This window comes from Cucurbita pepo, chromosome LG10 (assembly GCF_002806865.2).
Source record: "Cucurbita pepo subsp. pepo cultivar mu-cu-16 chromosome LG10, ASM280686v2, whole genome shotgun sequence".
Taxonomy (NCBI): domain Eukaryota; kingdom Viridiplantae; phylum Streptophyta; class Magnoliopsida; order Cucurbitales; family Cucurbitaceae; genus Cucurbita; species Cucurbita pepo.
In genome coordinates, this window is record NC_036647.1 from 3,079,143 (window position 1) to 3,101,328 (window position 22,186).

Sequence of the window (22,186 nt, forward strand, 5' to 3'; positions counted from 1 at the left end):
AAATAGGGAAATTAAAAAAAAAAAAAAAAAAAAAAGAAAGAGACGTGGAGGGGAGAGTCAAATTCAAATATTATTATAAAATAATAAATAAATAAAAAAGTGAAATAAGGGATTATTATTCTTAAGATTGGGTTAATGCGATGATGCAGGAATCTAATTCGTTTAGATTATTAGATGCTGCAATCTTTTCTTTTTTGCTTCTATGTAATATCAGATGCTGTATTAACAATATCATAGTATTAAATTATACATACATATATTAATAAAATAATAATAATAAAATGTGCCTTTTTGAGACAAAATGTCATTTTTGACCCCTTTGTTGCATGGAATTTCAATTACGTTGCCTCTAATCTCTTGTACTTATCTCAATTAGTGTAATAAAATATATGCACTAATCGAATTCAAGTGGAAGGATTTGGGCACTATCATTAGCCTCCAACTGAGATGGTATAGAGTTTCCATAAATTTGGTTAATAAGATAAATAAACAAATTTTACTTGCATTTTCGTTATTGAGAAAATAGAAAATAAAATATTTTGATATTAAATAGAATTTACTAAATGAAATATAAGATTCAAATAAAAGATAAAGCGTAACAAAATGGTAACTAAATTATGATGACGAACTAGAATTTTGGTCCAATAGAGGAGAAATCACATTGGGCCTAATAAACATGGGCCGGAAGCCCACCTTTGGGCCTTTTCATTTATCATTCATAATTTATTAGTTTTTTTTTTTTTTTTCCAGATGGTAGCGCGTTTTCCGGTAACATTCAAACCAAAGGTGTCTGCAAACTGTTCCTGAGAATGCCCAGCACAAGCTCCATTGCCAGCTCCGTGGACATCAGAACTCTTCCAAGCTCAGCATTTATTTTTATTTTTAATGTAACACAACTACTTTTCTTTTTCTATTTGGTAATATGTTGAAAGTGATAGACGAACACTAACTCTACTCTTCTTTTAGCCTTCCCCAAAAGTTTTCATTACCAACGGAGATAGTATTATTTGATTATAAATCTATGATCATTCATCTTTTCTTGATATTGCTTGTTTGTACAGCAGGTCCATAAAGTCTACTTTTACCTCGTGTTATGTGGATTGCTACTCACAGGTGCCTGGAAAGTCCGTCCCGAAAGCCATAATGCGCAGAAAGCTGATAGAGAAGAATTTTGAGGGGGACCTTAGCTGTGAGTCAAATATTAATCTCTTAAAGCCTTTGGGAGCCTTTGGGTCTTTGCTTATTGCTTGTTCAGATGCGTATAGAATATAGAAATGATGTAATAATGAGCAGGAAAACATGAAGAAGTGATTGCTATAATCTGAAGCCAAGCAAGAAAAGTGAGTACTTTCATGAAAAATGGAACTCTTTTGTTCATTTCCTTCAGTACATTATTGGGATTTCATTTTGGGTATTCTAAGTCTAATCACTAAATGCACCAAATAAAACCCAGATTAATTATTGGAAAGAGGGTTCCGGATCAATTATTTCAAATTGCAGCCGATTCATTTCATCCCTTTGAACAACACCATTGATGTTCTTTCCCCCTCCGATTTATTCAAGTGTTTCCACTACAAGCACTTCCCTCCATATCCTGCATTTCTGAACAGTGCCTCCTTTACATCATCTGAACTTGCCACTGCTTTCTCACCGCTTCCCTGCTGACAGAAAAAAGACCAACATTTTTTTATTTAACACATTCAGAAAAAAGAGACGCACAGACATCGAAATATTACAACCCAAAAGAAAGAAACAAAACACAACAAAACAAAACCTCTGAACAACAAGCTTGCATCGAGAAATCATTGAAGCAGCTAATCACACACTGTTGAATCTCAAGCCCCAATGCTTCTAATGTGTTCACAGTGGACAGCAATAACCCTGGCCTCGTCGCACAGCAAATGTCGATTCGAGTCTTACTCTCCCTCTTTTCAATATCGAACTGTGTGTCACGAACAACAAAGCTCCAACCATTAGCTAAGCAATGGCGGACTAAAACTTAACAGTAACAACAAAAATAACACACCTTTGGGGAATTTCTCACTTGAACTTCATTGGGCTTCCCTTCCTTGGAGATCCCATTGAAGCCCACGTGATTCGAATCTAAACCAAATTCATCTTCTTCTTTCAAGTTATTGATTCTTTCTAGCAGCTCTTTCACATAATCGATCGTGTCTCCAAGTATAGACGTTCTATCCATCTGCTTTACATAAAAATAATTATAAATAAAAAAAGAGAGAAGAAAACAGTGGGAATTTCCATTACAAAGACAGAAAAAAGAAGCACCTTGCTTATTTTAGGGACTATTGCTCTGAGCATGGAAAGCCGATCATTCAACCGCTTCCTTCTTCTTCTTTCCGCCATTAAATTCTTCGAGGGCTGTCCTTCAATCTTCTTAGCCTTGTTACTGGTTCTTTTCCTGGATTCTGCGACACCCATTTTGGAATCACTAGTTTCACGCCCACCCATTTGCTCCATTTCCACTTTGCACACACTTGGAGCCGCTTCAGCCTCCATAAACCCAAGTTCTTCCTCCTCCATCCCCAGCGGAGGGAACCCACTGTTCTTATTACTCATTTCTTCTTGCGAAACGAATGGTGGGGTTTCGTTATTCCTAGTGTACGATGAAGAATCGAGCTCCGGCATTGCAAAGCCTTCGAGAAAATTGGTGTAGAGGTATTGGTCGGCGAAGGAAAAATCAGTAGCAGTTTGGAGAGCGGGAAAATGGGGGGAAATAGAGGTACCCATTTGGGGATTTTCATCAAAACAACCGAAATTCCAGGTATTTTGGAAGAAATCATTGAAGCCATTTGAATAAGAAGAGGACCAAGGCGTGGAAGCTAATAACTCCTCTAAGAAACCATGTTGACTGAGCTCCATTTTGTTGGTTGTTCTTCCCTCTTTTGGCCTGAAGAAAGTGGAGAACAGAGTGTAATGAACATGGAGTTGCACCAAGTTGGGGAAATATTATAATAAACAAAAAGATAAAAAAGGAAGGGGTTTTTTTAATTTTATTTTTAAATCTATAAAAATAAAAAAAATAAAAAAAAGTGATCATCATGGTATACTGCATATGGTATGTACTAACCCTAGGGGTAGGAGGAGAGGTAGGAGGGCTATGGCAAAAAAGGAATCTGCTTTTTGCAAAATTTTCTCTCTCGTCTGTGAATTTATGTCTTTTTCACCCAACTTATCAATCAGACAAAATTTGTTCTCTTTTCAAATAAACAACTCAACATGGGTTTGACCCACAAATCTGTCTCACCCCAAAACACACCACCAAGCAACCATCAATCATATAATAATACTATCACTCTATCACCCTCCCTTTTCTCTCTCAAATTAATTCACTTTAATCTATCCACTTAATTATATCTCTAATTTATCATTATGCCACAAACAAACAAAAATGTTACTAATCTATTACTAACAATCTCCTTGGTATCTTTATTTTCTTTGACGTACTCACTACATACGTGCGATATGGTCATGTTATCGTGACAACTGAGTAAATGAGAGGTACATGAATACACCGAGATCATATTCGAATGAGAGCGATCGTGATGATAAAATGACTAAGAAAAACATGATGGAAATGAAAGTCATTACATATACAAACAAGGTGCACCTTCCCTTTTGGTGGTTCAATCATGATGGTGCACCTTCATCGTTAAGCATGATTTAGTTGGATGACTGCATAGGAATTTTTATGAGATGCAAGTGACTGAGGACATAACATGCTGGAAAAACTAGTGTTGGTTTGTGGAGATAGTCTTCACTTTTAGGAAGCGAGGAGTATGTAACGTGACAATATTGATGGGGATGCAGGAGAATGTCAGGGTCATCCTGTGTTGAATTCGGATGCTGTATCTTGATCCAAATATCTTATTTTTTAAGTTTTTATGATTGAGCTATCAAAAAGAAATATAGACCTTATCTACAAAAATTTTACCATCATATTCTTAGGATTACTCTCTTACTCTGTTGTATTGAATAACTTTCTTGACTCTGTGACTACTCCAATCAAATTCAAAAGTTTCTAGTATGAAAAGTTTGTAAATTTAAAGAACAATATTTAAAAAAAAAAATAATAATAATAACTAATATGGTGCATTGAGGAAGGTGGACATGTTTAAATCTCCATCGCCATATTTATTATATTGAAAAATATATAATTATATGACGCAATAAAAATGTGGGGTAACATAAAATAAAATAAAATAAAATAAAGTGGGAATTGATTTGAATATTATGGTTTAAGGTCCATTTTTATGCGCTGTAAAGTTGGGGCGCAGTAACATTATTGAGCAAAAAAGGCCGTTTGCTTTTTCAATCAATTCGTTTTAATTAACATCTTTTTATATATTATGATTTTTTATAATTACAAAAAAAGTTGAAATTGACTACAAACCATCAAGTTTTTATTAAATTGCATCCCAATCCCCACCACTTAGGTTTATAAAATAATTATACCCAAACGCATCGCCCAACTGGCCCCGACCATCTGAAATAGACACCAAACCAGACCCCATACCATGTGACCGTCAATGTCTTGTGCCTAATCTCTTTCTCAATATTGCTTTTTTTTCTTTCGTGTTCTCTTGGGAGTTGTACTAATTTGAACCACAATCAAGATTTTCCCAGGTGAGATGAACTTAAACACACACGGAAATATTGTTGTTTTGTATTGGCATGAAAAACGATGGAGTTTGCATGCCCGTGTTTGGTAGGAAACAAAACACAGCGCCCATGACAACAACATTGTTGTCTGCTTCCTGTTCGACTCGGTTGGGGGTAGGGTTTGTTTGTTGTATTGTTATGCATCAGCAGCATCTTCATCATTCATCATTCATCATTCATCATTCATCATTCATCAGTCATCATCCTTCCTGTATAAGCCCATACTACGTATCTGTATGCCTTCTCTTCACTGTTAGTGTAGTGTAAATTAGGTTAAAAAAGATGGTGGTAAAATAGAGTTTAGGGTGTAAAAAGTAAAAAGTAAAAAGTAAAAAGTAAAAAGAGGGGAGTGTGAGAATTGTATGAGGGGTCATATCAGGATAAGAAAACGAGGGAGGTCGAAAAGGAAGGGAAGGGGCCTCAAAAGAAGTGGGTTTTTAACGATATGTGGGCGGCAGTGGTGAAGGTGTAGTAGGGCTTTCCCACGCTCCCTCCAAACACCCAATGCTCCATTTCTTTTTCTTGGCTTTTTATGCAATCATAAGCCCCCTTTTACTATTATTTTATCACACACCAATTCCCATAATACCACCTTCCTCTGCCTTCTCTCTGTTTCACGCCACTTTTCCTTCCTTCCTTCCTTCCTCCCTTCCTTCCAATAATATACATCCTATAAATTCTCTTCCTTTCCCTTCCTTCCCTCACATGCCCTAATAACACATAATACCTCCAATCCTTACTCAAACTCAAACCAACATATATTCATCTCTAAATGTTACGACACATTCCCATTCCAACACCCTGCCTTCAATCTACTCATTCTGCCACACACTTTTCAACACATATATTTCATGCCTTATCTCCACAGTTTCAACTTAAACTTATGATGATTGGGTGAGAAAGATTAACATGGAGAAGCTCTCAAACTTATCATCTTTTCAATGTTACCCATCGCAACCTCTCAATTCTTACCTTTAATTTGTTGTGAAAAAGATAGCTGAACCACCAGTCAACCTTTCCTAAAATCAACTAACAAATAAAACCCNCCCCCCCCTTCCCCACACCCAAAAAGAAAAAAAAAAACTTTTCCTCATAAAATAACACCAAATTCAATCATTAAAATTTACCCCTAATTCTTCTTTCACTTTTCTCTCAAAGTTTTAAAACACATATACTAAGCATCAAAGTAATAAAACACGTATACTAAGCAGTGGTTTCTGCATCGTTATAAGAAATGTTTAGTTCCAGTTCCACGATTTTTCTGCATCTGTCCAAGAGATTGACAAAGAGATGCTTAGAAATTAAATTTTTAGTTCTAATTAGAAAATTGAAATGAAGTTTTATTATTATCATTTGTTTAATTGAATGTGAGAAATGTCCAATTTAGTTGAAAGCCTTGATAATATAATTAAAGGGGGTTTCACTATTTTTTGAAACATAAAAAGGGTTCATGTTAGTTTGAGGACAACAATATATTCTACTCATGTACTGTAGCATTATACCCTCCCATTATCAAAATTGACAAAAATCCCCTTTTTCTTCAATTATTGCACAACTGGCATCGGTATCTGGAATCTAGTAATTAAAAGAAATCGCATTTTATCCTGTCAATTCCCCTTCATTTTTATTTGTTCTTTTTCTTTTCAAAACCGATATTTCATTTGTTGGCCCAAATTCAGATCTGAATAAGAGTTCTAAGGCCCAATTGACATATTGGCCCAAAGCGGAAGGGGTTGTGTTAATGGGCCATGATGTACAATGGGGCCCATACTCATAATACACCATCGTGGTCCATGTCGCTACGTACGGTGTCTGTCTGCCACGTGTCACCCCTATCATATTCATAATTGATAACTTCCTCACTAATTCCAGCGCTCCTGGAAATTCAACTCAACTTAAGTGGTAGAGGTAGAGGTAGAACGCTTATCGATTAAATTCCGTAATCAGAAAGCACAATTGGATCTTCGCCCTCTCTCTCTCCGCGAGTATCATATCCAAATCCATGGCTCACGTAATTGTTTCTCAGCACCACTTCACTTTTCATCCTCTTCTTCGAGCTCAAGTTTTTCAAGATACAATTTTTAAGATGTCGATTTCATGGAAATCAATTTTGATCTTCTTCTTCTTCTTCTTCCAATTCTGCAAATTATCCTCAGAACTTGAGTTTCCATGTGATTCATCCCTCCATCGTTCCTATCCCTTCTGCAACACATCCCTTTCCATTACAGCCAGAGCTCAGTCCATACTCTCCTTACTCACTCTCGAAGAAAAGATCCAACAGCTCTCAAATAACGCCTCTAGCATTCCTCGCCTCGGTATTCCTTCCTACCAGTGGTGGTCCGAGGGCCTCCATGGCATAGCCACCAACGGTCCCGGTGTGTCCTTCGATGGCCCCATAACTTCGGCCACGACCTTCCCACAAGTTCTCGTCACGGCTGCATCCTTTAACAGAACTCTCTGGTTCTTGATTGCGTCGGCGATCGCTGTCGAGGCTAGAGCAATGTTCAATGTTGGGCAATGTGGGTTAACGATTTGGGCCCCTAATATCAACATTTTTAGGGACCCCAGATGGGGAAGAGGGCAGGAGACTCCTGGTGAAGACCCCATGGTCGCTTCGGCGTATTCGATTGAGTTTGTGAGAGGTCTTCAGGGCGGGAATTGGAAGACAGAGCGTGTTCTTCGAGATGGGTTTGGAGAAAAGGGGAAAATGGAGGAAGATGATGGGATGGATAGTTTAATGATCTCTGCTTGTTGCAAGCATTTTACTGCTTACGACTTGGAGAAATGGAAGAATTTCAGTAGGTATACCTTCGATGCTGTGGTAAGATTTACATTCTTTCTCGCTACGTATCACCCAATTTTTGAGCTTTGTTCATTCAACTAGTTTGGTACCGATCCAAGATTTGAAACATCCCACTGCCATCTCAACTGGTTTAGTCTAATCATATTTTAGTAGGTGACAGAGCAAGATCTTGGAGATACATATCAGCCGCCTTTCCGAAGTTGTATTCAACAAGGAAAGGCTAGCTGCTTGATGTGTTCTTACAATGCGGTTAATGGGGTGCCTGCATGTGCAAATCCCGATCTCCTGCAGCAAGCTCGAAATGATTGGGGATTGAAAGGGTAAAAACACTTCCCTTTAGCTGTTGCATCAACTAGAATTTGAAGGATGTTGGAGTTTTATTCCTTGTTTCAATCAAATACAGGTACATCACCTCGGACTGTGATGCAGTAGCCACAGTTTTTGAGTACCAAAAGTACACCGACACCCGTGAGGATGCTATAGCTGATGTTCTAAAAGCAGGTATTGTTATGCCTTCCTGCCTGCTTGCCATGGATTAGCCACCTCTAGTTTCACTCAACTTGGGGTTTTTTATACTCTAAGATGTGGTGATGAGAAACATAATTGCTTGTAGGAATGGATATTAACTGTGGTACTTTCATGCTTCGGAATACCAAATCTGCGATCGATCAAGGAAAGGTGAAAGAAGACGAGTTAGATAGTGTTCTTCTCAATCTTTTTTCGGTTCAAATCCGTCTTGGACTCTTTGATGGGAATCCAAGAGAGGGGAAGTTTGGGGATCTGGGAGCACAAGATGTTTGCACTGCACAACACAAAACTCTGGCTCTTGAAGCTGCAAGGCAAGGAATTGTGCTCTTGAAGAACCAAAACAGATTTCTTCCGTTGGATAAGAATGCCATTTCTTCATTAACCTTTATTGGATCTTTGGCTAACGATGCAAGCAAATTGCTTGGAGGTTATGCAGGTGGGTTTTTCTTGATTAGTCTTTAACTATGTTCTAGTATTACCTAAACTAGATTAGGCTTGCTTTGTTCTTTCTGTAATCACTCATCTTGGTGAGCTAAAGCAATCAAAATATTTGTTTTGCTGATCAGGAGTTCCCTGCAGCCAAATGAGCCTTGTTGAAGGATTTCAAGAGTATGTAGAAACTATATTCTTCGCATCCGGTTGCCTTGATGTGCCGTGTGCATCGGATAATGGATTCGACGAAGCAATTCTTATATCGAAACAAGCTGATTTTGTTATTGTAGTGGCTGGACTAGATTCATCTCAAGAAACTGAAGATCTAGACCGAGTTAGTCTTTTGCTACCCGGTAAGCAAATGGACCTTGTATCTTCCGTGGCATCAGTAAGTAAGAAACCGATAATTCTTGTGCTCGTCGGCGGAGGACCGCTTGACATATCTTTTGCTAAGAAGGACTCGAGAGTTGCAAGTATTCTTTGGATCGGTTACCCCGGGGAAGCCGGTGGGAAAGCTCTAGCTGAAGTCATCTTTGGAGACTATAACCCAGGTTTGTATCTTCACAACTTACTGTTTTTTTATTTAGTTCAACCATTGTAGAATGGAGATCGAACCATTGACCTTTGCTCGAATAGCACATTACTCAACATATTTCTAAAATCATCTTCGATTACAGCTTGTGACTCTGTCTTACAAATTATTCTCAACAAAACCACAGGTGGACGGTTACCCGTAACATGGTATCCAGAATCATTAACCAATGTTCCTATGAATGATATGCACATGAGAGCCGACCCGTCTCGTGGTTACCCCGGAAGAACTTATCGATTTTATACCGGAGATAGCGTGTATGGATTCGGGCAAGGGTTGAGTTACACAAGTTTCAAGTACAGGTTGTTATCAGCACCAAAGAAGCTGAGTCTTCCGAGAAAAATTGACGCAAAGTGTAGCAGAAGAATGATGGCTCAAGTAGTAGATGGAGTGAGTGTGAGTTACATGGAAGTTGAGGATGTAGAATCGTGTGATTTGCTGAGATTTCACGTGAAGTTATCTGTGAGTAACATTGGTGAGTTTGATGGGAGCCATGTGGTGATGCTGTTCTCTGAGTTTCCAGAAGTTTTGAAAGGCACTCCTCAACGACAGCTGATCGGCTTTGATCGCTTGCACGTGAAGAGACAGCAATCAGCTCAGAGCAGCATATTGGTGGATCCTTGTAACCATCTTAGTATGGCAGATGAATATGGGAAAAGGGTGATTCCTCTTGGTGATCATATAATAAGCTTGGGAGATTTACAGCATACTATTTCAATTCAGGTCTTCTGAATTGAAACCTTATAATTTTGTAATAATATTTTAGGAAACTAAATGAACCATTTGAACTTGACTCAGGTAGCAGGTTTAACGAACAAAGTCATATACTATTCCCTCTTACCAAAGTAGTACATATTCTTAGAATGAACGGCTCTAGAAAATTATTGAGAAAAATAGCACGGCTCTAGAAAATTAAATTGAATTTGTTTCATAAAATCCCATTAGAATGAACGGCATCCTTTCCTTTATAAAGGCTAGGATCTATTTGTTTTAAAACTAAATAATTAAAAGTTTAGCTATCATAATTAATATATTCTAAATGATGAGAAACTATTGAAAGATAAACATGCTGGACCAGGTCAATTTATTTTGGTAGATAACTTCAATATGCACATTATATACACCTCAAAATCCGCTAAATTTGAGCACATAAAATAATTAAAACTTACATACTTCACATATGGCCCTTTCTCGACTGCTTGGCCACCATTTCTCGACTGCTTCATCCTGTTCCAGACATAAATGAAAAACACACATTTTAGAGCATATTGATTTCACTATATTTTGTCTTGTCAAAGAAAATGATAAACTATATATGACTACATTATAAGAATTATTTAGATGTTAGGATATTTTTTTCATGGTAATCTTCCAAAATCTAAGTCTTCCATGCAACAATGAAAACAATAATCCAGTTACGTTATTAATACAACTGACCATATCAGATAAAATATTGTCATCAATAATGATCTCATACCAGACAAGATTTCTTTCTTAGCTCTTGTATTTCATTGTTTCCTTTTCAAAACCAATTGTAGGAAATTTCTTTGCGTATTCCTCAACATCATGTCGTAGCTTTTCAATCTCAGACTGGACGTAAGGAGTAGACTGCATTGTTGTCAAGAAGTCTTTCAATTTTGTTCCTGGAATAACAAATCTTAGAAGGGTCAGCCCCATAATTGGCCAAAATAATAAATGGCTTGTGGTCGTAAAATTAAATTAGAAAGGCTTTAGGAACCTTTGGTTTCTGCTTTGATCTTTACGGCTAAGCTCACTGCAGCATCAAAGAATTCTGCTACCTTAGCGAAATCATCCTCAACAAATCCTCTGGATGTAAGAGCCGGTGTTCCTGAATGATAGATGGTTATTAGCTAAACTGATGGTAGCCATAAATGGATATCAGCTCAATTTTGGATTTTACCCATCCTGATACCACCAGGAACCATAGCTGAGACATCTCCAGGAACAGTGTTTTTGTTGGCAGCTATATGAACTGATTCTAACACCTTCTCAACTCTTGACCCATCAATACCCTGGAAGATTTGTTTTAAATAATAGTCAAATTTTCACCTTTTTTTTTAATCAATCCAATCTTCTTTTATTAGATTATTAGTTTCTCTAAGAATTTCAATTCACAAAGAACTCCGAAAGAAAAAAAATTCTTTTAAATAGCTAAACAAAAGCAAGGAGCGTCTCTTACCTTATTCTTCAAATTCACTAGAACTAAATGATTCTCTGTTCCACCAGAAACAAGTTCATAGCCCTTCTCAACGAGAGACTGCATTAGTTTTTTTTAATAAAGTCAGCCAAAATATCACAAGTAAAATAACGTCTCGTTCCTGGTATGAAATAAATACCTGTGCAAAAGTTGAGCAATTCCTAAGAACTTGCTCTTGATACGCTTTGTATTCTGGAGTTGTTGCCTACATCCAAAAAATATCATCAAAAAGGAAGTTCATATTCATCAGCTCAAAACACTATATTAATTACAGCCAAATTGGACTTAGTCTGACTTGAACTTCATCATTATTTTGATCTTTTCACTTAATGAAACACAATCTTCATCCTAAAAAAATAAGTCTAGTTGGTGCAACAATCTAATGCTGCAGTACTGTAAGTGCAGAAGAAAAGGTAACAACTAACAGTTCCAAGTAAAATCTATGAGAGGAACGTGTTTATGATCACACCAACCTGTTTCAGTGCAACTGCTAAACCAGCAATTGTGTGGTTGTGCGGACCACCTTGAAGACCAGGAAAGACGGCCTGATTGATTTTGTCTTCATAGTCATATAATACCTTAAGAGGGATGCAGCAAGAGATGTTGACGTTATTACAACTTCATTCAATAGCCTCAAAGTTGCAATTCAGTAAAATTTGAAAAATGCATCTATCCTAAAGTGAGAATAATGAATATTGACAGGAATCCTAATGGCAAGGATAACATTTGCACTTATCAAAAACAAAACATAAGTACCTCCCGGCCTTGTTTATTAATCTCTTTCACTCCTTTCCTGAAAAAAATCATGGCTCCACGTGGGCCTCGAAGTGACTTGTGAGTTGTGGTGGTTACAACATCAGCATATTCAAAGGGTGAAGGGATGACACCCGCGGCAACCAATCCACTTATATGTGCCATATCTGCCAACATTATAGCTTTTTGTTTATCACAGACCTGTCAAAAGGCTTAGCAAATGTGAGCCTTGGACCATCCAAGATGTGGCTTGAGATCAAGACCACAACTTTCCATACAATTTAAGTGCTTATTTTGATACACATGAAAGTCGATGAATTTACCTTGCGTATACGTGCATAATCATATAGACGTGCATAAGCACTAGCACCAGCAACAATTAACTTAGGTCGGAAAAGAGCAGCACTTCTCTCCATCTGCCATTTGTAGTTCAATGCTTAATAACATGACTTGCAAAGTATTATTAATGGCCCAATGGAATTATATGACTAATCCAGTAAGTTCAAAACTGCATTTTCATATACTGGGTAGACTATTACTAAACTTCGGTCAAACATTCAAAAATATTTGATGAATGAAGACTTGGATAAAACTCTGATCCTGAAGAAGATTAGTCAGAGAAGTCAGATTTGGTAGCAAAAAATGTTAAAATTTTGTTAGTACTCTCCAGATGATCATTACTTTTTGCTTGAAACGGATTCCTAACATTGCAATTTGATAGCTAATACATTTTAGGATTTTTCTTGTGAACATATAGCGAAGCTAAAAGACTAATGAAAATAAACTGCAGAATACCTGGTCATAGTCAATATAGCCAGTGCTCTCATCCAATCTATATGGCATTGTCTCAAAAAATATAGACACTGCAGAGATCTTTTTGGTATCAGTCTGCACAATCACGCAATAGAAGTCTTTTTAATTGTTACTTAAGCAGGTCCCAAAAAATGATTTTCAGACAAGGATACTTCTTATTGCAAAACTGCCCGAGGAATAATATTTCAACATGTTACCAATATTTGTTGATAAAAATAGCAAACTGCTAATAAGGAACTGGTTGTGACACATTGACAGATTGATGTGGAATATATATTACAGAACTAAAAAAATAATAGTAATTAAAAAATATATAAATAAATAAAAGAAACAGAAGCTTATATCAACAGAGTTCTCCAGAAAGTTAAAGGCACCTGGTAACCATGAGAGAGATGTCCACCGTGAGGAAGATCAAGTGCCATAATCCTATCATGAGGTTTTAACAATGCGGTATAAACTTGAAAATTGGATGGAGAGCCAGATAAAGATTGGACATTCACTGCAATAAAATGGGATATTCAATTTTTTTAAAAAAATTGTGAAATAGCGAGAGAGTTTCCCAGTTAAACATTTCTGGCCAATGCATAAGTGAACCTTTCTCCATTAACCAATGGCCGTATGGCATTGGATAAAATATATATGCTAGCTAGTGACTCTAGACACTCCTTATTCCCACACAACTATTTTAAATACCTCCCCATTTTTCTGGATCCAAACGAAATGCTTCCAGAGCACGTTTTTGGCACAAGGATTCGGCCATGTCAATGTACCTACAATGTACAAATAATGATGATGATTATAACAAAATGAAATCTTCAGTTCTACACCAAGAAGCGATTGGAGTTGAGGAATTATATGAAACAGTTTTTTGGTTATAATAAGCTATGGGCATCAAATAACAAGAAGAAATTAATTTTAAAAAAAAGAAGCATAAAACCAATGATGGCTCCCATGTTTCAAAGTGAGCATAGCTCAGTTGATATAAAGTGTACTCTCAACCAAAAGAAAAACAAAGATGACTTCTACGTACTCGTTTCCTCCGTAGTATCTAGCCCCGGGATAACCTTCGCTATATTTGTTAGTCATAACAGATCCAACTGCTTGCATCACGGAAACGGAGGTGAAGTTCTCAGATGGTATGAGTTCCAGGCCCTTGAAGAAAAAAATAAAAAAAAAACATTATGGTTTCCACCGAAAGTTGAACTTCAAAGAGAAATTAAACACTTCACCCTACTATATATGAAAACACCATCTATTAAGGGGCGTGGTTAACTAACACAGAGGAACTGAAATTAACAAGAGAACAAATATTTACATAAGTTGTCAACAGGAAATGCCCGAGAAAAAACAAATTCTTCAAATGGATTGAGTTTAGCGTTCAGCGAGGCTTTCAATGAAATGGACTCGGAAAGTACTAGTACCACATGCTATCATTTCATCCCAATCAAGCCGATTTTAATTGAATGTATGTTCAATGTTGCTTGAACAAATAAGTATCAAATTCTTCAACCAATTAAAATAAAATAAGAACTGCCAACAAAATGCACACAACACAGTTAAACAGAGAAACTGTTGTACCTTCCATTGTCTGGCCTTTTCGAGTTCAATTATGTTCGCGATTTCCGGATCAATTACCTCGAGCGGATCATTCAATTGTTTAGGCCACTGTAAAATATGCTACCATAAGCTAATTTCAGACGTGAAATGCGAGTATAGACAGAATAAGAAGAAAAAGACATATTGAATTACCGGAACGCGTGGTCTCTCCTTGTCATAGACAGCTTCGTTGGGCAAAGAAGACTAAGAGAACAACAAAACCAATGAAACAGTTAACGATTAGAACTAGCAGACTGCGAATTATACAGTAATCCATATAGATGATCTCTTCTGTTTCTTGATTGTGCAACATGAGAGAACGCAGGGGTAACTGATCTTAATTTACAAAACTGAAACCGCTCTCTCTCGTAGTAGTAGTGAAGTGAGGAGCTCAGACATGCATTATGCGGAGAACCAAAGAATAATATAAAGAAAAGGAAACAACAATAAAGAGAATAAGAAAGAGACCAGATAACAGAAAGAGCCGCCATGGAGGAGGTGACGAACGGGCCTGTCAATGGAAGAAGAAAGCCTTCGTAGCGCCATTGCCAGAGCCATATTCTCTCTGGTTTGTTTTATGAGGTCAGAGGAATTTTAGCATTTGAGGTAGTCCGTTTCTTCTTTTATTCCCCTCCAGTTATCTTCTTCTCTCCTATCCATGCCTCACACTTCCAAACACACAGGCTGCAAATTTAATATATACTTTTTAATTAATAAAAAAAGTTCCTATATCTCTAATTTTCTAATTTTTAAATATAAATGTTAAATCCATCTACTTAGATTAGTACCTAAAATTGACTAATTAAGTTAATTCTTAAATTTTACAATAAAATAACAACTTATGATATGATTTGACCGTTTAATCATACAATTCTTATAAGATTATACACAGATTTCATTTTTCTAATATATATATGCGCGCGCATTCAAAATTAACCGCATAAATCCCATCCAGACTTGGAACATTTCCAACCCACAAAATAGTGTATATAATTTTTTAAAATATATACATATTTATTTATTTATTTATGANAAAAAAAAAAAAAAAAAAAAAAAAAAAAAAAAAAAAAAAAAATCAACTTAGGCCACAAATTTTCCTGCAGTTTCTCTTTATAGGCATAGATGTTTAGATATCATAAATGTTGTTTAAAGCATGAAAATAACAAAATGGGCGCATCAACTTCCATAATATTCAAGGAACAATACTAATACAGTTCCGATGCCGTTCAGTTTCTCCCTACAAAATTTCAGTTCAAACATTATTATCCTCGTCATTAATTAGTTCAAAATCAATAATATTGCTTTTTTTTTTTCGTTTGAGTGGACTATGACCTGTTCTTGCTTAGAAATACGACAACTAACAAATCCCGCAGGAAGTGTGTCGGGTGCGACCGGCGAAGATGAGGTTGTTATCACACTCACATGGTTAAACTATCAACGACCTCTACGCATCCCCAATTTATTAAATCTGTACTAATAAGAAGAAAAAAAAAATGCAACAAAATACTGTTTTTGAATAATTTTAATTTAGCAACAACATAATTAAAACCAGCCCCATAATTTAGCGTTTAAAATAAAGTATAATTTATTTAATTTTGGAAATCTTATTTTGTAACACAGACTAAACTACACATGAAGCTGTCGAGTACTCACCTACTTGACCTCTGCCATCAATGATATCATTAGTAAATAAAAGTTCAGACAATATTAATTAAACCATGGTAAACAAAACATTTGTATATATCTATCACATTCATCATTTTCTTATATGATACGTCAATGCATATAATATAGTTAATTCTTTTAAATAAGTAAGAAATTGTCCTTACAATACAACCAATTTTATGTCTAGTGATGTGAATTCAAATAATAATTTGTATAAGTTATTAAAATGAATACAAGAATAAAATGGGTTGAGGATTTTAGTACAAATTTGAAAACTATTTTTTATTATTTTATAATTAGGGACATAAATTTAAATTTATATTTTATAAAGAAAATAAATTGTAAAGATGTATTAGAGGTGCATGATTATATTAAATAGATTAGGAAATTATTTTGAGGAAAGTATAGAGTAAGTATTATAAAATGACATCCAATAATGGAGTTAGGCCCATAAAGTAGGTGAAACAAACAGAATAAAAGTGTGATGGGAGGCTGAGGCATACATACAGTCAAGTGGATCTCACCTTTCTCTTTCATCAAAATCCTTCTTGATGCAGCTGCTAGACAAACCCTTCACTCAAATCTCATCCTTCTTCTTTTCCTTTTCCTTTTCCTTTTCCTTTTCCTTTCATCGTCGATATGGACAGGGATCTTGGCCGCAGTCGGCTCCCGTACCTTTCCGGCTGCGTTGTCGCTTCTCCGGCATGCTTTCCGGTCCACGAAGGCGTGGAGTACTCGCGCATCCACAGCGGCAAAAGAAGCGGCTGGAGGTGGCGATATCTTCTGAGGAGGTGGGTGAAGGACAGCACGAGCACATATGGGTCCAAATCTCTGTCTTTCCAATACGACGCCGTTAGCTATTCCCAGAATTTCGACGAGGGAAGCCATTATTACGAGAGCAATCGAGAAAATGAGATTCGGATTTCGAGATGAACTGTGGATTTGAATTGCAATTTTTTGTTCAACGAAATGCTCCCTCCTTAATTTTGAATGTCTTGAGATTTATGAATGAGTGGGGATCAGAGTTTCTTTACCCGTTTCATAATGCAAATGCGAAAAACAATAAAATAGGAGGAAAATAAATAAAAGAACAAAGAAAATAGCTTTAAAATTTAAAATTTACAAGTCAAAAGTTTGAGAAATTAAATTGGAAGAGACGACATCCAAATTACACACCAGTAATTAATTACCTTAAACTTTATCCATAAACCAACCAACCAACCAACCAACCAACCAAACACAACCATTTCCCTCTCCCAATCTTTCATTCTATGTCTTTATTTCTCAAACCTTAAGAACACCGATCTTTTTACGTATAATTCCTGTACCTTTCTTATAATTGGGTCTCTGTGCGGCGCGTTGATGGGTTAGTTAACTAAAATTAAGCTCATTGCTCTCGCGGGCTGAGCTGAAGGTGGATTGGCATACGCAGGCCGGCGTCGCCTCCAATTGGGCCAGCGGCGGCGGCGCTGATAATACCATACGGAATCAAGGGGTTTCCGGTGGCCACGCTCATCTCTGATCTTGAATCATGCCCGTAAACCTGCAGAGATTAAGAACTAATTATCACAATGATTTATGGAATTAATTGGTTGAGGCTTTGTTTGAGAGAGATACCTTTCTGTGCAATTCAATGTTTTCTTGACAAAAGAGGTTTACTTTATTGGCCAGCTCTACATTTTGTTGGTGCATCAGAATTCCCTGCAAATGGTAACGGAGAAGAATTACCCCCAAGTTTTGTTACTCGTTTAAGGCTCTCATGAAAACCCAACATTTTTTTTCCTTTTACCTTTCGGTTCAATTCTTTTATTTCATCGTTTAATATCTGTTCCTGCTTGCAACACAGAAATTCCTATTAATATTAAACCAAGCTCAATTTCACATGATTTAAGGATGCAAAAAATGGTTTGTTACCTAATTAATAAATTAATAAGTAAATAAATATCTGACCTTTTTAATTCGGATGCTTTGTAAGCTGAACTCTAATTGGCTCTCGAGACTGTTTAGGTCTTTAATTGATAAACCATAGAGTTGCTCCCCCATTAATTTCCTGTATACAAAAAAATATTAATTAACATTAAACATTTTTAACCATTTGTTACAACATAATTAATTATTCAATACAATAACCAAATTTTATAATAAGAAGCTAATTAATTACCTATTATTCTCCTGCAACTTAAGTAGTTGTTGCCTTAGAGCTGATACTTCCTTCTGCCATAACTTTCAATGTAACACAATAATCAAATGTATATCAATAGTTTTCTAATTTTCTAATATGTTCAAATTTAAAGTCTAGACTAAATTTATAATCTAACCAACGGATCCTCTGCAATTATATTAGAACAATTATCAAATAAATCCGGATGATTTTTGAGAAATTATTCGAGTACGCCATCACAATATAGCTCATAGATTTAAGCCATTAGATCTACGAGAGAGATATTATAGAAGTAATTGGAATCTTGTATATATTAGTTCAAATCTGTACCTAAAGATTATGTTTGAGACAGTCACTCTCTGTCAGACTCATTAAGTAATTTTTGGAGAAAAGAGAGCAAGAAAAAGTTGGATTGATGGTGGATGTATTTAGATGTATACCTTGACATCAGAAATTGGATTCAAGAGCAGTTCATCTTCCTCCTTTCGTGTATTATATTTCTCAATTACCGACTCTATGCTGGCCAAAAGAAATCACAAACTAACATTTAAATTTATTTCCTGTGGAGAACTGAAATACAGATATGAAGACGAGCAGAGATGAAGGATTAAGATGTCGAGATTATTTTGAAGTAAGAAAGAAAAAGAGGGCGAACCTAGTGCTTGCAAATTCATACTGTTTGCCAGAGCTGGAGAAGATAATGAGAGCAAGTTCGGCATCGCAGAGAATAGAGAGCTCTTTAGCCTTTTTAATAAGTCCCTTCCTCCTCTTGGAGAAGGTCACTTGTCTGCTCGCTGAATTATCGATCCTTCTTATCACAATCTTCCCTCGACCCATCTTAGGGTTTCTTCGCCAATTCCCTGACATCTCAACTCATTCATTTATACCCTCAAATAATCAAAACCACCATCAAGGAAATAAGCTTTATACCTTTTAATTTCCACCCACAAATCTGCTACACCTTCCTCCTCCTCCTCCTTCTTCTTCTTCTTCTTCTTCTTCTTCTTCTTTCCCCCATCAGGAGATTTTATGATGGAAAATAAAATGTGCAATCTGAATCAGTTGGGATGGGGAATATATCAATTATATTAAACTATTCTACCATTTGTTTCTACCTCGATAAATGAAAAATACCTAATATAATATTATTACTATGTTCCTATCTTATTAATTAATGTGTTTTTACTTATTAAAAATACGCCTTTTTTTCTATTTATAAAATTGTGGTATTTTTTGACTCGGGAGCGGATGATTTGATTATGAATAAATTGTGGTGATATAGCTTAAAGTCGTAAGTAGTGTGGGATGTTGTTGGAATATGATACCTTGTGCATAAATATTTGGCATATGTTTTGAATTTGTTCGAAAGATTAGTGGGCAACAGCTGTTTAAGTGATTAATTAGTTCCAGTAATATGCGTATATTTGCATTTATAACATGAGATTACAATGTTGAATTAAAGAAATAAATCCAGAAGGTCATATAATATTTCCACTTGGGGTGAGGATGAAGGTTGGGGGTCAGAAATTGGTCGGTACACAGCAAATGGTATTGGAGGCAGCTGTGGAGTGTCAGGCGCAACAGGTCTGAGTTGTTTTTGGAACTTGAAAGGTTACCCCCAAAAAATGGTGTGGTTTTTGAAACTTTAAAAGTTTCCAAAAATGGAAAGTTTAATGAAAAGAGAATGGGAGAATTTGATAATACAATTTGGAACTTGGAATATTACCAAAAACTGGACCCTTTTTGGAACTTGGAAGTTACTATTTGGGGAAAGTAAAGTAAAGCAATTAATAAAGATTTCATTTTGATGTAATTAAGTTTAAATTTTAAAAATTTTAAAAAATTATAAAAATTATAAAAATTTAAGAAAATTAGAGGATGTTTGTTTAAAAAATGGCATAGTTATTAAGAGGATGGGAGGGAGGGAGGGAGGGAGGAATATAGAATGATGGAGGGTTGTGGTGAGTGTGATCGAACTCGAATTCCTATTGGGTGAGAGCACGTGAAGATGATTTGGTTTGGCCAATAAGATTCGGTGTGTGGCTGAAAGTTCCAATGAGGGCCTGTGGATTAAGGAGACCCAAATTCAAATTCCTCATTAAAATACTCCCAATTTGCTGCTTCTATCGGAGAGCCCAGACAGGTGTCAATCATCAACAAATCATATAACACTCTAACCCAACAATATCAACTTCTGGATTTTTGTGCTCATATATATTACATATATATACTTTTTTTTATTTTCCTTTTTCCTTTTCCAGATGTGCACGTGACGCTTCTTTTTAATCATAACTCTCATAGGGACAGATCCATAGTTGTGTACAGTGGGGTGAGCCTTCTATATTAATTTAGTATTCAATGTCTATTTCATCCACTCCTGAAAATGTTTTAATTTCATTTTCATTTTCATTTTAATATTAAAATTAAGACTATTTAGTATTTAATTAATATTGTAGTGCTTATCAACTAGGAAGAAGAACTCAAAAGTTGGAAGGTAGGAGGTGCTGACTAAGTCAGTGAGTCATTAAGGACGACTGTGCAACTGTGCATGTGCGTCTTGCCTGAGCTTACAAGGAGGAGCATTGTGGCAACCGAAGGAAGAACGAAGAAGATGCAAAACCGACTATCGAGTGGCAAGGCGAGGAGTATAAGTACTATGTACTCGGTACTAATGTGAGCTTTCTGTCATCAGTTGTCACTCACATAGCGTTAAACGAGGATAGAGGAGCATGAGGACATGATCATTGTACTACTTGGTGCGCTGGGTAGTGGGCCGCTAACCGAGAGAGAACCAAAGAGGAACACACGGGTTGGGCCTAGCTCTCTTATTTTTTTTCTTCTCTTTTTTTAGTGTATTTGGTTTGGGTCGGGTTGACCCGGTTCTTCGCACATTAAACCCATATTCAACCCAAACTGGATTGGGTCCTTTCCAAGACTCTGTGTTTCAAAATAAAAAAGGGCCAGAGTGCTGAGGCCCAATTTGATTACCGAAAGAAGGTTAGGCTATATATATATATATATAAAAATAAATAAAAACAACCGATAATTTTAGGCGTATTTTAGCTGCCTAATTTTAGGCGTATTTTAGCTGCCTGATGTGTAAAGCAACCTAAGTCAATAAAATTTAGTTGGTGGAGAATATAATGTATAGATTAGAAAAAGGGTTGGAATATCTTTTTAACACACAATTAGAGTTGGGATTAGGTTGCACGGTGTTAAAAAGTCAAGAGAGGTTAAAAACAACATTGACTCGTATGATTATGATACTACAAATCCTGACCTCCACAACAGTATGATATGGTCTATTTTGATCATAGACTCTCAATGCTTTCAAAATGTATTTTTTTATTTATAAACTCGTGATCTATCTCTTTAATTAACCAATCGCAATAATTTTCAACGTATCATAATAAGTTTTACAAAATTAATTAATTAATTCATATTATTCCATTCCGGGCGTGCGAACATTTCAAAATGGTTGTAGTTTTAGGGTAATTAATTAATCTCCATAGTGGGTGTTAACCTAATTGTTTATGTAAAGTTGTTAAAGTCTAGCAAATGAATGAATATAGTTCCAGGATTATCTCATAATTAGTTATGCGTTAAATAAAATTAATTAACATTGAATAGTACTCTATAAATAAAGTTATTTTAGTATTTGCCATCACATTCCTTCCATACACATACCCTTGCATAATATATTTTTTACTTTAATTATGTTATATATATATATATATATATTTATGGTTGAAAGATGGAAAGTTGGTTGGTTGGAGGAAGGGGGGGAAAGTAATTTGCAGAAAAAGAATTTAGAAAATTCACCGAATTGAATTACCCATTTAATACTTTAAAATGTGTGTGTCTATCCCACGTGCATGCCACCTGCCGCTCCAAATTTGTCAAATATTGGTATAACACCACAACCCAATTTCCAATTTATATTTG

At 36.0% G+C, this 22,186-nt stretch overlaps 3 protein-coding genes across 7 annotated transcripts; 1 reads left to right on the forward strand and 2 right to left on the reverse strand.

Annotated features, from left to right (window-relative positions):
• Positions 1-1,322: 1,322 nt before the first annotated feature.
• Positions 1,323-2,969, reverse strand: LOC111803244 (transcription factor bHLH93-like). Of its 2 annotated transcripts, none has more exons than XM_023687568.1 (4): positions 2,287-2,969; positions 2,027-2,200; positions 1,775-1,942; positions 1,323-1,658 (listed from the first exon to the last, which is right to left on the reverse strand). In XM_023687568.1, the coding sequence occupies exons 1-4, from the start codon at positions 2,878-2,880 to the stop codon at positions 1,572-1,574; spliced, it is 1,023 nt and encodes a 340-aa protein (XP_023543336.1). In that variant the 5' UTR covers positions 2,881-2,969; the 3' UTR covers positions 1,323-1,571. The 2 variants fall into 2 exon arrangements, with proteins under 2 accessions (XP_023543336.1, XP_023543335.1); XM_023687567.1 differs by having other exon boundaries at positions 1,323-1,661.
• A 3,595-nt stretch (positions 2,970-6,564) lies between these two features.
• Positions 6,565-9,875, forward strand: LOC111804078 (probable beta-D-xylosidase 6). Of its 2 annotated transcripts, none has more exons than XM_023688761.1 (6): positions 6,565-7,501; positions 7,637-7,803; positions 7,887-7,984; positions 8,097-8,447; positions 8,578-8,994; positions 9,163-9,875. In XM_023688761.1, the coding sequence occupies exons 1-6, from the start codon at positions 6,683-6,685 to the stop codon at positions 9,765-9,767; spliced, it is 2,457 nt and encodes an 818-aa protein (XP_023544529.1). In that variant the 5' UTR covers positions 6,565-6,682; the 3' UTR covers positions 9,768-9,875. The 2 variants fall into 2 exon arrangements, with proteins under 2 accessions (XP_023544529.1, XP_023544530.1); XM_023688762.1 differs by having other exon boundaries at positions 8,157-8,447.
• A 213-nt stretch (positions 9,876-10,088) lies between these two features.
• Positions 10,089-19,078, reverse strand: LOC111803196 (serine hydroxymethyltransferase, mitochondrial-like). 3 transcript variants are annotated; one of them, XM_023687490.1, is made up of 19 exons: positions 18,897-19,078; positions 18,682-18,760; positions 18,242-18,303; positions 18,031-18,130; positions 17,870-17,911; positions 17,705-17,781; positions 13,850-13,927; positions 13,513-13,589; positions 13,194-13,318; positions 12,802-12,894; positions 12,330-12,422; positions 12,010-12,207; positions 11,727-11,831; positions 11,393-11,458; positions 11,236-11,313; positions 10,957-11,068; positions 10,774-10,884; positions 10,513-10,678; positions 10,089-10,262 (listed from the first exon to the last, which is right to left on the reverse strand). In XM_023687490.1, exons 1-18 carry the CDS (start codon positions 19,076-19,078, stop codon positions 10,530-10,532), a joined length of 1,827 nt encoding a protein of 608 aa, XP_023543258.1. In that variant the 3' UTR covers positions 10,089-10,262; positions 10,513-10,529. The 3 variants fall into 3 exon arrangements, with proteins under 3 accessions (XP_023543258.1, XP_023543259.1, XP_023543261.1); XM_023687491.1 differs by lacking the exons at positions 17,705-17,781; positions 17,870-17,911; positions 18,031-18,130; ... (1 more) ...; positions 18,682-18,760; positions 18,897-19,078 and adding exons at positions 14,398-14,484; positions 14,569-14,619; positions 14,884-15,071 and having other exon boundaries at positions 13,850-13,971; XM_023687493.1 differs by lacking the exons at positions 10,089-10,262; positions 10,513-10,678; positions 10,774-10,884; ... (8 more) ...; positions 13,513-13,589; positions 13,850-13,927 and adding an exon at positions 17,406-17,623 and having other exon boundaries at positions 17,698-17,781.
• Between the last annotated feature and the right edge of the window lie 3,108 nt (positions 19,079-22,186).

Coding starts and splice junctions, on each gene's coding strand:
- LOC111803244 (XM_023687567.1), bottom strand. CDS start 2,880: ATGGAGCTCAGTCAACATGGTTTCTTAGAGGAGTTATTAGCTTCCACG. Junction 2,201..2,286: donor TAGTCCCTAAAATAAGCAAG/GTGCTTCTTTTT, acceptor TATGTAAAGCAG/ATGGATAGAACGTCTATACT. Junction 1,662..1,774: donor TGCAAGCTTGTTGTTCAGAG/GTTTTGTTTTGT, acceptor TTTTTCTGTCAG/CAGGGAAGCGGTGAGAAAGC.
- LOC111804078 (XM_023688761.1), top strand. CDS start 6,683: ATGGCTCACGTAATTGTTTCTCAGCACCACTTCACTTTTCATCCTCTT. Junction 7,502..7,636: donor GGTATACCTTCGATGCTGTG/GTAAGATTTACA, acceptor ATATTTTAGTAG/GTGACAGAGCAAGATCTTGG. Junction 8,995..9,162: donor CTTTGGAGACTATAACCCAG/GTTTGTATCTTC, acceptor ACAAAACCACAG/GTGGACGGTTACCCGTAACA.
- LOC111803196 (XM_023687490.1), bottom strand. CDS start 19,078: ATGGGTCGAGGGAAGATTGTGATAAGAAGGATCGATAATTCAGCGAGC. Junction 17,782..17,869: donor TAAAAGAATTGAACCGAAAG/GTAAAAGGAAAA, acceptor TACCATTTGCAG/GGAATTCTGATGCACCAACA. Junction 11,832..12,009: donor TTAATAAACAAGGCCGGGAG/GTACTTATGTTT, acceptor ATCCCTCTTAAG/GTATTATATGACTATGAAGA.